Raw genomic sequence first — 15,244 nt, forward strand, 5'->3', positions numbered from 1 at the left:
TTCATCATCTTGCTCAGCTGCTTGCGCTGCAGCTCCCCAGCAGGGCTAACCTTTCTTGAACTCTATTGAAGTGCTGTCGGTTTTGTATATTATTTTGTCGGTGTGTTTATTTGCACTGGTGGCGATCTTTGATACCCAGTGTATGTAATCTGTTGTATGCTTGTGCTTTATTATCATAGTGGCGAACTTTGCTGCCCAGTGGATGTAATATGCCATAATTTCTTTATTGTATAGTCTAGGTTTTTTCTTATTCACGATGCTGCAGTTATTTTACTGTATATATATCATGTCTTCGCAGTAAACCGGCCAAACCGTAAAATTATGATACATAATCGGGCCGTCATGCAATCACGATGTAGGTTTGGCCTGAAACGTGCCGAACATCTCTCGGGCCGGCAGCAGCCCGAAATGAACCCCGGCCCATGATTGTGTGAATCAAATCACGGGCTTTTAACAGGTCAAAATTGTCTCGGTCCTTATTTGTCCCAATTAGATATCGGCTGCGAGCAGGCCGGATGCAAACCGGGCCGTAGTTAGGCCCAACTATATGACGGGCTTTTAACAGGCCGAAATTAATATAGGGCCGAAATGTTAAACGGGCCCTTAACAGGACAAAACTAATATCAGGCCGAATTACTAAGTGGGCCTTTAGCAAACGGGCCCAAAAGTATAGTGTCCAGTTAACGGGCCGAATCTGATATGGGCCATAATTGAACCCAAAGCCTCTTAAAGGGTCGGACCTGATCTAGGCCGTAATTTGGCCCAGAACGTGGTAGGCTTTTAACGGGTCGGATCTTATATGGGCCACTATTAGGCCCGGAGCGTGGCAGGCCATTAATGGACTAGATCAAATATGGGCCGGCATTTGGCCCAAAACATGGCAGCCAGTTAATGGGTCGACCTACTAGGGTCATCAAAATCTTGTGCGCCTACAGCTGGGCCGGCCCATTAATGTCGGTGAAATCTCGTGGGCCTTTAGCTAGGCCAGCCCATTATGATCCGCAAGAATCTTGTGGGCCTTTACCTGGGCCGTCCTATTATGGCACACAAAAATCTTGTGGGCCTTTATCTGGGCCGGCCCATTATGGCCCGCAAAATCTTGTGGGCCTTTAGCTGGGCCAGCCCATTATGGTCCGCAAAATCTCGTGGGCCTTTAGCTAGGCCGGTCCATTATGGTCCGCAAAATCTTGTGGGCCTTCAATTGGGCCGGCCCATTTAAACTTGATGGGCCGGTCCACGTGTCAACATATCATAGGCGCGTCTCGCCCATTGGATGAGTGACACCTGTGCCAACACGGACCTGACACGTGTCTCCTCCAGCCAATGATGATTTTACATGTGGAAAATCCCCATTGGTTGGGGCTGTTAACGGGTTATCGGATCCAAAACCCGACCCGATAGCTTAACGGCGTTCCGTTACGGTGGATGCCACGTGTCGGTCACCCTTGATGAAAGCACTTCTGTGACGCGCGATTTATCATCATGGAAGTGGACACTTTCGTGATGATATTTTGATAATGTCATGGAACACTTCTACGACAGCACAGGTATGACTATCTTGATTCTGTCATAAAATCGTCATGGATGTACATGCATGACAAAAAACGCGACCTACTGTGACAAACATGTATCATCACGGAAGTGTATTTTTTTGTAGTGCCTCCAGTCCCCTGCCATGTTGAAAGCACGTGTTTGTGGTGAGGAGGATGTTTCACACCGTACGATCAAAGGCTTATAGGATGACCGCGAAGGCGATCGACGCGCGCCAATGATCAGTGGATTGAGGAGAAGCATTTCCCTTGTTTATTTTCCTTCCAGAAAGGAACGTAAGTTGGCTATTTAATGGCTAGGCTATGAACATTATAAATATGAGTTTATTTTGGGGAGTTTATGAAGAAATACAAAAAAACTCCCAAGTCTATGGTGACCAGGGTGTGTGTATTTTCTATGATTTTCCATGAGAAAATCTACCAACGACATAGGATTAATCGTTACATCGACACCTACGAGTTGATCTGATGGGTCATTATCTTTATTTGTGTATCACCATACACGGATGGAGATTATATATTGGAGGTTATGAGTAGGAAAAGAGAAGATAAATGTTAATTTAGCATCATAGTGAATGATCTGGCCATTGTTACCTACACATTCTAACACGTGCCCACATCACTAAGTGGTTGTAGAAACATTTTTATACAAATGGTTTGTGGCACAATCTACTAACTAAAAAGTATTTGGCTCATAAGAACCTTGGTCAGGTGAGCTCTAACCTTGGAGATTCACTTTTCTAGCAAGGTCTAGTGGAGGTTAAGAAAATATTTTTAAGTTGTTATATATTCCAAATTGGTAGGAGAGAGAAAACTAGGTTTTCGGAAGACATATGGATAGGAGAATGCATTTTTGCAGTTCAATGATCCAAACTCCCAGGCCATCTCCTCCGATTACAGTATTAGAGTGCATGAGGCTTTTAATAGAGCTTTAAGAAACTTGATATTTAGAAGGGCTATGGTTGGAGAAAGAAAAGTGGAGTTAGATAAACTTTTGGTTGTTTGTTCTTCGGTTTATCTAAATGAAGATAAGGATTTGTTGGTTTGGCTCCTCACTAGATGTGGACATTTTTCCAATAGCTCTACGTATTCTTCTATCCAGCACTGCGAGATTTTTACCGTACATGTTTCTCTGGAAAGTGAAAGTATCTTTGTGAGTTAAAACATTTATTCAGTTGGCTCCAAGAGAGAGAATTTGAACAAGATATGTCATGTTGAGAAGAGAGGGAGAATGTTCTCAACAATGTCTTGAACAATGCAGGTGCCATCCAGTGCCGAAGCTTCCCTTGGTTGAGCTCGCCGTAGCTTGGTGATGGTGTCCTTGTTTGGTTTTTCGGATGGCAATGGCATCACTTCTCACCTTAGCCCTCGGGTGAGCGTCTTCATCTTTCAATGGATTGGCCCCCTTGGTGGCAGGGCGAGGGAACAGGGAGCCCCTTTGAAGATGGGGGAGGTCGACAATGAGTCGACTAGAGCTCATGAGCTGACAAAGGTGCCCCTTCAACTACGGGTTGTTCCTCCCCAAAGTCTTGTTGGTGTTCCTACGTGGTGGTCTGCTCGCTATGGAGGATTTCTTCGACTTCTAGCTACAATGCAATAGTGCATTAGCTTCCTCAGCTTTGCTAGTGGTTTCCTTGAAGCCGGTTAGCCGTTTACACAACAATATGTATTCTCCCTATTGCTTTTTGTGTTTGTTTGAATGTTGGTTGATGTCGGTTGATGGTTTTATTAATTCCGGGCTCTTCTAGAGTCTTCTTCTAAAATTTCTAAAATATATGGATACTGAGGCGAGACTCACATGTTCTTGCCCCCGATAGGACTCACTCATCGTTATCCATCCACAAAAGAAGTTGCACGACAAGCAGAAGCATACTACCAACCGAGTACAGCGCATGATCCACTACCACTACTCTATCTAGAAAACCGACGGCGACCGAGAAGACTCGCTGACACACACGACGGCAACCACATTTCCATCTAGAAAAAGCGACGGGAAGTCAGCACTCAGCAGCCCAAGAACGGGGATCAATCCCTCAGAAAGGGTGAAGAGAACGAGAATCAAGGCTACTCGTAGCGGCCCCAACTACCCGGAAGAACAGAAAGCGAAGCAAGAACGCGAGACTCCCACTCTCCTCGCGTCGCACCGCACCACCTTTCCGCCGAGCAAGGCAAGAATCCTCGCCCGGCGATCCCCAGCCGGATTCCCGATGGCCGCAGCCGCCTCCTCGCTGGCGAGGCGGGCCGTCTCCTGCCGCCGCCTGCTCCTCTCCCGCGCCTTCGCCGCCGCCGCCCGCCCGGCCAAGCGGGTGCTCGTGCCGGTCGCCGCCGGCACGGAGCCGGTCGAGGCGGCCGCCACGGCCGACGTCCTCAACCGCGCCGGCGCGCGGGTCACCGTCGCGACCGTCGCCTCCGCGCCGGCCGGGGACGAGGGACTCCTCGTGGAGGCCGCCTACGGGGTCAAGCTCGTCGCCGGCGGCCGCGTCGCCGACCTCGAAGGCGAGGCCTTCGACCTCATCGCCCTGCCGGTGCGTCCACCACTCCCCTTTCCGACCACAATCTCCATCTTCTCCCAAATCAACCTTTTTGCCTGAATCAATCAACAACCGCCTAGTCTGCCTAACTGTTTCATAGGCGCTCGCGCTCGCTGTAACATCAAGATGCTGATACACATGGCCTGATCATCTGATATTGCTGCTTAATTCGGTGTAGGGCGGGATGCCGGGGTCAGTTAATCTTAGAGAATGTAAAGTACTCGAGAGGATGGTCAAGATGCATGCGGAGAAGGGGGAACTCTACGGCGCCATTTGCGCTGCGCCGGCAGTGACGTTGGCCCATTGGGGCATGCTCAAAGGTTTAAAGGTGAATAACTGATCAACGTTTAGGAATTACGATCAGTCGACTGTTGTGAGGGTGGTTTTGTTGGAAAGATGAATTGTGTTCACAAAATTGTTGTTGCGCTTTGTTACTTCAGGCGACTTGCTACCCGTCATTCATGGAGAAGTTCACTGCTGAAGTGATCCCTGTGAACTCCAGGGTGGTGGTGGATAGAAATGTGGTGACCAGCCAGGGTCCGGGAACAGCAATTGAATTTGCTCTTGCTCTGGTGGAGCAGCTATATGACAAAGAGAAGATGGAGGAGGTTGCTGGACCTCTGGTGAGCTATAAACTGTAGCTATGTTATTGATTTTTTGCTATTAATAACATGATAAATCGAATAGATGATTCTGTGCCATAAAGAATATTGTTCACATCGGTGATACCTGGAAATTGTTAATTTATACCTATGCTGATTTGATGTAAAACCATCTATTGATCTCTGTTAACAAGATCTTATAACTTGAAGTAGTTCTTTCTGAACAGTTTACTGGTATTATGGAATTGAATATTTTGGGTTCATGTTTCATCAATCTTAGTGACTCAAACTTGCATTATCTGGTGTTTGTTTTCATTTAGTATGTCCGCCCTCAACATGGCGCTGACTATACCATCGAAGAGCTTAATTCAGTTGAATGGAAATGCAGTGGTACACCTCAGGTATGAGATGAAATTGGATTCCACTTGTTAAGAAAACGATTTCCAAGCATCTTGGCTTGCCTTCTGCTTTTCTCTCATGTGTTTTTATATTACTTCTGTTTACAAACATTTTAGTGAAGGTGACATATTGCAGCCTGCTCCGGTGTCTTATCTTAAATCAGCGTCCGTGATTACAAACCGTTGCTTAATGTTGACAATAGAACAATATATTCAGATGTTTATTAAACCTATTAGTCATAACTACAATTCTATTAGCGGGTCATGGTTGTTCATTAAATATACATTCCTGGTTTATGTAAATAATTGGAAGGAAGTGGTATGTTACTGTTGTAAATGATTAGTTACAAACGGTCATTGGTGTAAGCAGCCTTGTTGTAAACTTCCACTTATATGATCTATGGTGCATTTATTAGCCATAACTACAATTGTATTAGTAGCAGGTCATGATTGTCCATTAAATATTCATTCCTGGTTTTTGTAAGAAGGAAGTGGTATGATACTGTCGTAAATAAACGGTCACTGGTGTAAGCTGCTTTTATTGTAAACTTCCACTTATATGATCGATGGTGCATTTATTTGGGTTGTGTGTTTGGGGGGGGGGGGGGGGGGGGGGTGTAGACTATTCATAGTCCAGGAACACATGTCATCAGTTGGCAACTAATTGGCTCATATGGGATTATTAAGCAAGAAACGTGCTGGCTCTTAATCTGAGTTGAGTCTGATATACATGTGATTGTTTTTCCTGTAATATTCCCTGCAGGTTCTTGTGCCAGTTGCTAATGGTTCAGAGGAAATTGAAGCTCTTAATTTAATAGACGTCTTGCGTAGAGCAGGCGCAAATGTTACAGTTGCGTCAGTTGAGGATACCCTGCAAATCGTGACCCGGCGTCACAAGTTTAATCTGATAGCTGACATGATGTTGGACGAAGCTGCTAAAATGGAATTTGATCTGATTGTCATGCCGGTACATAACTGTTGAGCTATTCATTTATTTGTCTAGTGGTATTCTTAAGATCACTTACACTGGCGTCTATTGTATCTAGGGCGGTCTGTCGGGTGCTCAAAAGTTTGCTAGTACAGACAAACTTGTTGATTTACTAAAGAAGCAGGCAGGATCTGGTAAAGCCTATGGTGCAATATGTGCTTCCCCAGCTCATGTCCTCGAGCCCCACGGTTTACTGAAGGTACCGTGATGACAAATATGCACATCATGTGTGTTAAAAATCATTATGCTCCTACGGCATCTTTGTTTCATCTAGAGATAGCAGTAAAGACACCGCTCCCAAATATTGGAGAAAACATTTTATAACTTTTGGGCTGATCTAACTTGGGATGATTTTCCATCCTTGCAGGGGAAGAAGGCGACGGCGTTTCCACCCATGGCGCACTTGCTTACTGATCAGAGCCTATGTGAGAACAGGGTTGTGATTGACGGTAATCTTATCACTAGCAGAGCCCCAGGGACTGCGACGGAGTTCGCCCTGGCCATTGTTGAGAAGCTATTTGGTCGAGAGAAAGCGGTCAGTGTAGCTAAGGAGTTTGTTTTTATGTGATCACAACCTGAGTTGGTGCTGTGTGCAGTGCAAAGTGCAAAACTGTGGATAACCACACCTCTGTGTACATAATGCCCTGCACTGGTAGGAACTGCTTGTGCATCTGCTGGAACTATAGAAGCATACCGTAAACAGAGAGGTGAATGTACACCATAATTTCCATGTACATACGGAGTTATCATCTTAGCTTCGTCGAGGAACTGAGAAACTGCAGTAAGTCATACTATCAATTGTTAATAAGCTGTTCGGTCAAGTGAATCCATTCTCATCGCCCTTGTCGTTGATGTGGTGGTCTACATATCGTAGGCCTTGTTACTAAAACGTTGCTGTTTTGCGGTGCATTGTTTGCAGTCATCTGTTCTTAACACCTGTGTACTTGTGACTCTAGTTCATCTGTTTGTTTAACCTTGTGACTTCTGATTGAGTGCTAAAAAGATCTGTGCCCGGTATCTTTCATGAAATAGCCCCATTGCCAGGGCCTCCCTTTTTAGCACTGAACAGGACGTTCGAGAAAATACGAATGATGTGTATTTTTTAGCCTAAGGAGGTACTCTCTCCATTCACAAATATAAGATGTTTTGTATATTTCAATATAGCTTATATCCGGACTGAAATGAGTGAACAAACATGCTAAAACATGTCTATATACATCTGATTCGGAAAGAAGTTGGAACATCTTATATCTGTGAATAGAGGAGCAGCACTTTTGGTGAAGTGCTTTTGTGCTTTTGCTGTGGTGCCCTTTGCATATCCTAAGGTTGGGTTGTGTGTGCCATCCTGCGGAAATGATAGATGACAACGACAGCACAAATGGTTCATTAGCTGCTTCCACAACATTCTCAAGTATTGTGGTCACTTTAAGGCCAAAAGGAAAGACATTTTCACTAATATAAATTTCACTAGAAAAGGAAGGTGGGTGCTACACTCCTTCTAAATGTACCAGTGAAGACAAGTTGACACCACGACAGCAATGCTTAAAATTAAATTCTGAAACACATGGTTCTAAAAGGGCCAGGTGTTCAAGATTATCCCTCAAGGAACTATTAGCTAGTCCCTGGTGCTGTCAGCTTTGAGCTGCCCAGCCAATCACTTTTGCTTCCTTCAGGTACAAGTCCATCTATAGAAGATGACAAGCAACACCTTACTGTTCCAGTGATCCAATCACTAATGTACGTGCTCCTACAGGTGCCAGTTCCCAAGAACAAACCTCCAGTAAAGAACTCGTCAGAGATGGTGATAGAATTCATGTACTCCCTTTCTAAACTAATATAAATAGTAATCTAAACACTCGTATATTAGTTTATGAAGGGAGTACCAATAGTTAGCCACATTTTATACCACCCGAATTGCACGGTGGCGGCAGTGGACGTCGTCGACGGTGTGCGGCAGTGAAGAAGGGGAACACGGGAGGAAGGAGGCGGTCACACCGTTAGGCGTACCATGCGCAATCGTCGCGCTGTAGCACTTCCCTTTGATAATCCATGCCAAGCAAGGTTCATGCACCTGGTGAGACATGTTGTAGTACCCTGTAATTCTACAACCACACATCCTGATTTTATATACTACTACTAGGTCAAACAAAAAGAAATGGGTTGGGTCATCTCTTAAGAACATCTTTGCTTGTTTAGGGGACTCGATTTTCCAAGCCAAACATCTTGTCACGAATTATTATAGGCTTATGAGGACGACTTGAGAATCAGAATGTCAAGCTGAACAGCTGATAACATAGGTCACTTATTAGAGGCTACAGCCAAGGAAAAGGGTTGAAGTGGCAACATCAACAAGTCCAGAGCCGGGTTGGCCGGCAAGATCATCACAAAACAAAATTGCAAGGCGTATAGAAAACATGTTCAATTGGTTGAACAACCCAAGCAATACATGCCCATTCACTTTATGTATACTATCCTATCAACTAGATATGTTATTCAAAAGGGCAATTGGAGGATAAAGAAGTTTCAAGATATGAAGATATGCATATAAGATATAAGATGTTGTTGTACTGCAAACCAACAAGGGTAGCTTACAGCATCAAATGCCTCGTCACCAAGGTTGTGAGAATTGTTGATTACCTGAATTTTTCCGGTAGAGTTGCAAATCATAGAATCTACGTGTAATCTAGGGTGGGAAGTTGAAGGATGGATATGGCGTCGAATGGACCGGCCAGTCAATCTAGGGTAATATAAAAACGTAGATGTAATGTTGCTATCACCAGTTAAATTTGACGATTGAGGCACTGAATAGTCGCTTCTACCTAATATATGCAGCCATGTGCTCATTGAATCTTGCTGATGCAAAATTTGGTGGCAAAAGTCATGCTTGCAGTGGAAAAAGTTACTGCTCTTCTTGTTTTATCTCGAGATTTGTTGGACCTTGTAAACTTCGATTGTATATTAATAACTAATGGTTGCATGCATCAACTGATGCAGAGGCCGGAGGTGTTAACCCTTTTTTTAAAATAAAATAAAATAGATTAGTATTCTTCATACAAAGGCAGCTTGTTTTATCTCGAGACTTGTTGAACCATGTAAACTTCGATTGTATATTCATAACAAAGGGTTGCATACACCAACTGATGCAGAGGCCGAAGGTGTTAACCCTCTTTTTTAAAATAAAATAAAATAGATTAGTACTCTTCATACAAAGGCAGCCATCACTAGGGCTTCTGTTGCTTCCCGGCGTGTTGCCGCCGACCTGCCTCATCTCTTATGGCCTTAGGGACATGGAGATGTGGTGGATCCCAGACTTTGCCGGCGGGAGAGCTCCGTTTTTAGCCGTTTTTTAGAGTTTTGATAGGGTTTGTGTCCTGCTCAGGAAGGCGTTATGACGGCAGTTTCCTGAAGATGGAATAAGATTTTCCCTGCCTAGCCCCCATACCGGTGGCGCTTCTAGCATCGTCGGAAGACGTGTGGAGATTTATCTCCGGCGAATCTTGCGGGATTCGGTCAGCGTTTGTTTTCGATGGATCTGGTGTTCGTTCGTCTATGTTCGTGTGTTTATAGGTTGTTGTTCTGATGCGCTGGTACCCTCGGTCCTTAGCACGACGATTTCCCGACTGCCTACTACAACAAGGTTTGTCCGGCTTCGGTGATGAAGGGGCAATGACGGCGACGCGCCTTCGGCTCGCTCCAGTGCTTGTAGTCGTCGCCACGTGGTCTAAAAACCTGGATGTAATTTTTACTTTTGATGTTTTTGGACTACCGTGACAGTTGATAATTAGATTGAAAGTTTTCTCAAAAAAAAAGAGATTAACACTCTTTATTTTCATGATGATACCAGTGAAGTTGTACAGAAATCCTGGTGGCACCATCTGGAGCGCCAGGACAAGAAAATTTCTACCCTAACAAAGAGCCAGGTCGCCAAGTAAGCAACCAGAAAACAAATCCAACAAGCAAAGTGTAGAATTTGCACTGCACGTCCTTATCCTGTGTCAAAATTTAGAAAACAACAACGAATCAGACGTATACACATAACAAGCTCTCCATCCTTGAAAAACAACAGGTGTTCTTCTTCTTCCTCCAAGCTCCACAGCATCCCTAGAAAAGAAACACTCTTCTTCTCCTTCCTTCCTCTCCACGCAGAATTTTCGGAGGAAAAAGAAACCCCAGTCCAAACGGCCTATCGCCAATAAACTGAGAGGAAACGCGGATACATATTGCTTCCACCTGCGTGAGAAGAGAGGATGATCCCGTTCATACAGCAGAGGAGTTCCAGTTCCAAGTTGATCTAGCCGTGCTGGCCGGCCCTCGAGCGGAAGCCCATCGATGGCGATGATGGAAGCGCACGGCGGCACGCCGAGGACCGACGCCGGCGGGAGCAGGGTGGAGTCCGAGCAGAGGAAGCTGCGGCGCGTCGAGCTCCCCTCGTGGTCCTGCCCTCCCAACCGGCCTCCGGGCACCTGAGCCTGCTCTGTGTTCTTGCCTTCTGCTTACTCCTCTCTCTCCATTTGCCTCTTTGATTCTTGTTCCTGCGACTCGTAGTCTGAGGGAGCAAGCTACGATCCTTGCGCCCTTCTCCTTCTCGTGTCTGATCCTGTGCCCTCCTCCGGCATCCACGACACGGCTCTGCTTTTCCTGTGATCTTGTTGGAAGCTTTGCTCCCAAGGGTCTCGCGCGCCATTTCTGAGGCGATTGACCTTGGGAGAAGGTCTTTGACCTGTCTGGACCACCGTGTTCTTGGGAGCCAGGCCGTCGGTCTCGCCGTTGTTTCCTTCCTGTTGGCCTCCGTTGTCTGCGCTCCCAGTTGCAGGTCAACATAATCTTGGGAAACGGAGGTGTCTGTGCTTCGGAGCTTGCTCCTCTCTTGTCGTTGTCGTGAAGATCTGCGACATTCGGGACAAGAAAGTGTGTTTCGTTCTTGGCCCTGGTGCCTGTAAAAATCCTTGTTTCGCAGGCGTCGATCGAGCTTGTCTCCCCCGTGGCAGTTCAAGAAACCATACAGTGACCCCCGGCCGGCACTTCACCTGCATGGTTTCTCTGTAGCTGCAGCTTCATCCAGCACGCTCTCGATCCTACGTCCTTTGGCCTTGTGGGACGAGATGAACTCGGGCCCCTTCAGCGGCGCAGTGGGGCTCTACGAGGGGTTTTACGGTGGTTTCGGCGGCGGGCATGGGCATGGCTTCGGCCAGCAGCTGGGAGCGTCGACGTCGTCGGTCCTGCTCGACGGCGGGACGGGGGAGCCTGGCGCAGCCGCCGCCCCGGACGTGCTCAAGCGGAAGGGAGGAGGGCGGGAGGAGAAGGCGGCGACGGCCCTCAGGAGCCACAGCGAAGCGGAGCGGCGGCGGAGGGAGAGGATCAACGCGCACCTCACCACGCTCCGGAGCATGGTCCCTTGCACCGACAAGGTGAGTGCCTTCTCCTTCTCGTTCTGTCGCTAATTTCTACTGTATATTTTTTTTCTTCGGATGCAATACGCGAATTGTGGAAGAGTATAGGGAAAAAACAATAGTTAGTGCTCATTTGATTCAAAAGAATTTCATCAGATTTATGGAGGACTAAAATACTTAGAAATTTTTCCTACGTTGGTCGTTTTATTCATATGATTGAATTTTGTAGGAGTTTTTCCTAAGCAAATTATTTGTACTATATTTCATAGGAACTCTTAACACCCACTATGGGTTGCAATCAAACAAACTCAAATCATATAGGATTTGAATGGACATGACATTTCAATCATGTGTTTTTCTTATTCTTGCATTTTTGCGATCCTGCAAATCAGAGGCTCTTATTTGTATCATGTGCACACAAACATTCACGTTATTTTTAGAAAATATTGTTACTAAAGCAACACGATAACAAAATGATAAACTCGGTTTGCAATAGCAGATAACAAGTTAGGCACGTAGCCAACACACATGAACACAACACTTTTTTGGAAAAAAAATTAGGGGAAGGGGGTTCCTCACTTGAATTTCCATTAAAATGGGCTTAAATCCTGATGGTTTTACCACAGCAAGATAGGGGCGTCAAGCGAGAGGTACACAAAGGGAGAAGGAAGAGATAGGTGGAACTTTGTTAGTGCGGGACAAGATGGCAATCCAAGCATGTGCATCACGCCGAAGATCCACCTGCAGCCTTGCTCGCTAGAGAGCAACGTCGTCCCAGCAGCACTTGAGCAAAAGGGGTAGAGAGGGCCTAAGGCCGCGAAACACCACACCATTTCGATGCTTCCACGGGTGCCAACACCACAAAAGAGTGAAGGTGGCGGAGGACGCGTCACTGGAGAGCCCACAGAAGGGACAACCAGCCGGTCCAGTACTTGGCCGCGAACGGGCAACGAAAAATCAAGTGATCAGTTGTCTCAAGAGGAGCAGAGCAAGGTGAGCAGCCGACCCAGGTGGCCTCGACGATCATCTTCCTAGAAGAGAAACATCCATGGTCGTCGTCCAAGGAAAACTCCACCTAGTACCTCTTATCCCCATGGCGATGCACATTCCACCGCCAACAAGTTATTTGCCTGCGATGAAGAGTTGAGAGTCTAGAACTCCACAAAGACACCCATATGCCCATCACCTAAACCGTCTCACGAATTTTCACCTTGAGTAGGAACAACATGGAAGTATCACACGGTGAGAACCTCGAGACTAAGACATCTGGGAGAGTGAATGATGCCCATAAATGGCCCCATGGTTGGATCCTCAATTTTCACATGAGGTTGACACTAGTCCACTCATCGAAGTTGTGTGGAAAAATCACTATAGGCGCCAAGCGTGCAAGGCAACACAGAAAAATCGGACGACCGTGCGGCTATCAGTCTGAAGAAAACCCATCGTCCTAGTGTGGAATCTGAACTTGCTTGGCAGTTGTGAACTTTCGTCGTAGACTAGGGCAGCATCCTCACTGATAGTTGTACGACTCCATGGTGGCAAGTGTCAGGGCATACGGGTCAGTCAGTCAAGCGTAGCCACGTACTCACAAATGCAACACTCGCACTTCGATCAGTCGACAAATGTTGGGATGGTGCATCGTGTGACCATATTGTCACATTCATAGCTATAACACGGACACCGGTGTGCCATATTGTCATATCTGGCATGTTCCGAGGATACCTTTTTACCTTCTTCTGAGGAAAACATGGTCTATTGCCTTGCGACAAATCTTATTCTATGTCTCTAATCCCTTTCTTTTTTTCTCTGTCGCTTCCGCCAGCTTGTGTTTCTATTTTTCCTTTTTGGAGGGCTTTCTTCTGATTTTCTGTTACTTTTTATTATTCTTTATTTTCATTTTTCATGCTTTAAATTTTTTTTGTTAAAAACATGATGAGTTTTTAAGTCTATGAAACATTTTTTATAAAAAAAATAGGATACAAAGAATTCTCATGTATCAAATATTTTTAGAACAAAAGACTTTTTATGTGATAAAAAATTAAAGATAAATATTTCAAATATAAGAGAAGTGACGATAATTGGGCCGCCCATAGAGCCTCTCCGCACTCCGCTTCTTTGAAAGGCTTCCTAATAAGGCCCTTCAAAGAAAACATTGTTTTCTTTATTTTTTTAAAGGGCCTTATTAGAAAGCCTAATTAAACGGGGATTTCGCCCGGTTCGTTTGGGTAGCTAGGTTGGTTGGACCATGGGCTTTTGCGTAGTGATCAGACGCCGCCACGGTGCGGAGCGGCGGCCGTCCTTCAAACCGCGGCATCGCCAGCTTCCTGCTGCTACGTCTACATGCATGGTTACGTTCAGAAACCGGACCAGGCAGGCACCAAGAACCTGATCCGTCGATATATTGGCTTCTGCAGATGGACAAGGCGGCGCTGCTCGCGGAGGTGATAAACCACGTGAAGAAGCTCAAGAGCGAGGCGGCGCGGGTGGGCAAGCACTGCCCCGTCCCGTCCGGCGCCGACGAGGTCACCGTCGAGATCGTCCAGCAGCCGCAAGCGCCACCCCACCACCGCGCCGCCTTCCTCGTCAAGGCGACGCTCAGCTGCGGCGACGGCTGCGCGGACCTCTTCGCCGACGTGAGGCGCGCGCTGCAGCCGCTCGCGCCCAGGGTCGTCGGCTCGGAGGTGACCACGCTGGGCGGCCGCGTCCGGCTCACCGTGGTCATGTCGCGCGAGGGCGCCGTGACCGCGGCCTCGGTCCGCCAGGCGCTCGACTCGGTGCTCGACAGGGTCGCCGGCGCGGCCGCCGCCTTCGAGTTCTCGCCGAGGGACTCGCTCCTGGCCGGCAAACGCCGGAGGGTCTCGACGTTGGACTCCTCCAGCTCCTCTTCCTGACCTGAGACGGCCAGTTCCAATCCACAGACATTGATTCGGAGCGGACGGACACTCCGACCGTAGCACGTTTTGGCGCATGCACGCACGCACGCATGCTGGATGCAAAGATTGTACGACTTGACTTTTCATCAGTCGTGACTCGTGCGGAGATGCAAAAGCAAAGTACCGTGTGGACATTGATTGGTAGTAGTCGGTGCTTGGGTTGATTGCCTTTAATTTGTAAGAAGAATTGACATTTTCCAAGCTATTCATACTTTTGGGTGCAACTTAAATCTGTCAGTTGACATAGTTTTACCCAGCTTTCAAGCATAGGAGACTCTCTCGGGATCTTTCAGAGATGAAGATTTTTCATGTATGCGCAGGATTCAGACTGAAGATGTTCATTTTTCGAAAATCAGTACAACTACTCCAAAAGAAGCGGCAGCAACATATCAAGATTGACCACATATCGACTGATTTCAACTCTGGGATCCTGCACACGAGTGGGCAGTCATGTCTCTTGCATCTGAACTGAAAACCTCGCACCGACACCTTGTTGCCACGGCAGTCCTTCTCCTACTGTTCTTTTTTTTTTTTTTGAGGGGGAGTCCTCCTCCTACTGTTCAAGTGGGCGTTCAGGCAGGGAACAATGAATGGGCCGTACCGCAAGTCGATGACAAACCAAACCAAACCCAGCCCAATGAATGGGCACATCCCTGACCCCTCATGAATTCTCGACGAACAACCCGCCCGTGCCACCAACGACGTTCGTACGTACGTACTCCTACTACGTACCCTCAGCGTAGCTACAGGCTTGCAGGTAGGTAGGTGGTGCAGTGCCGCCATGGTTAGATAGATAGATACTGCACAGGGCTCGGGGAAAGGAGGAGGAGGAGGAGGAGAGACCCCCACCCC

General features: G+C 46.9%; 2 protein-coding genes across 2 annotated transcripts; both read left to right on the plus strand.

Moving 5' to 3' along the window:
• The first annotated feature begins 3,444 nt into the window (after nucleotides 1–3,444).
• LOC125543288 (protein DJ-1 homolog A) lies at nucleotides 3,445–6,895 on the plus strand. The gene is made up of 7 exons (XM_048706594.2): nucleotides 3,445–4,075; nucleotides 4,260–4,409; nucleotides 4,522–4,704; nucleotides 5,004–5,084; nucleotides 5,845–6,048; nucleotides 6,128–6,268; nucleotides 6,437–6,895. Exons 1-7 carry the CDS (start codon nucleotides 3,758–3,760, stop codon nucleotides 6,635–6,637), a joined length of 1,278 nt encoding a protein of 425 aa, XP_048562551.2. The 5' UTR covers nucleotides 3,445–3,757; the 3' UTR covers nucleotides 6,638–6,895.
• Nucleotides 6,896–10,097: 3,202 nt separating this feature from the next.
• On the plus strand, nucleotides 10,098–14,616 carry LOC125543290 (transcription factor bHLH30). Its single transcript, XM_048706595.2, has 2 exons — nucleotides 10,098–11,477; nucleotides 13,874–14,616. The coding sequence occupies exons 1-2, from the start codon at nucleotides 11,172–11,174 to the stop codon at nucleotides 14,348–14,350; spliced, it is 783 nt and encodes a 260-aa protein (XP_048562552.1). The 5' UTR covers nucleotides 10,098–11,171; the 3' UTR covers nucleotides 14,351–14,616.
• Nucleotides 14,617–15,244: the final 628 nt, after the last annotated feature.

The sequence above is a fragment of the Triticum urartu genome, chromosome 3A (assembly GCF_056163025.1).
Source record: "Triticum urartu cultivar PI428250 chromosome 3A, HENAU_Tu73, whole genome shotgun sequence".
Lineage (NCBI taxonomy): Eukaryota > Viridiplantae > Streptophyta > Magnoliopsida > Poales > Poaceae > Triticum > Triticum urartu.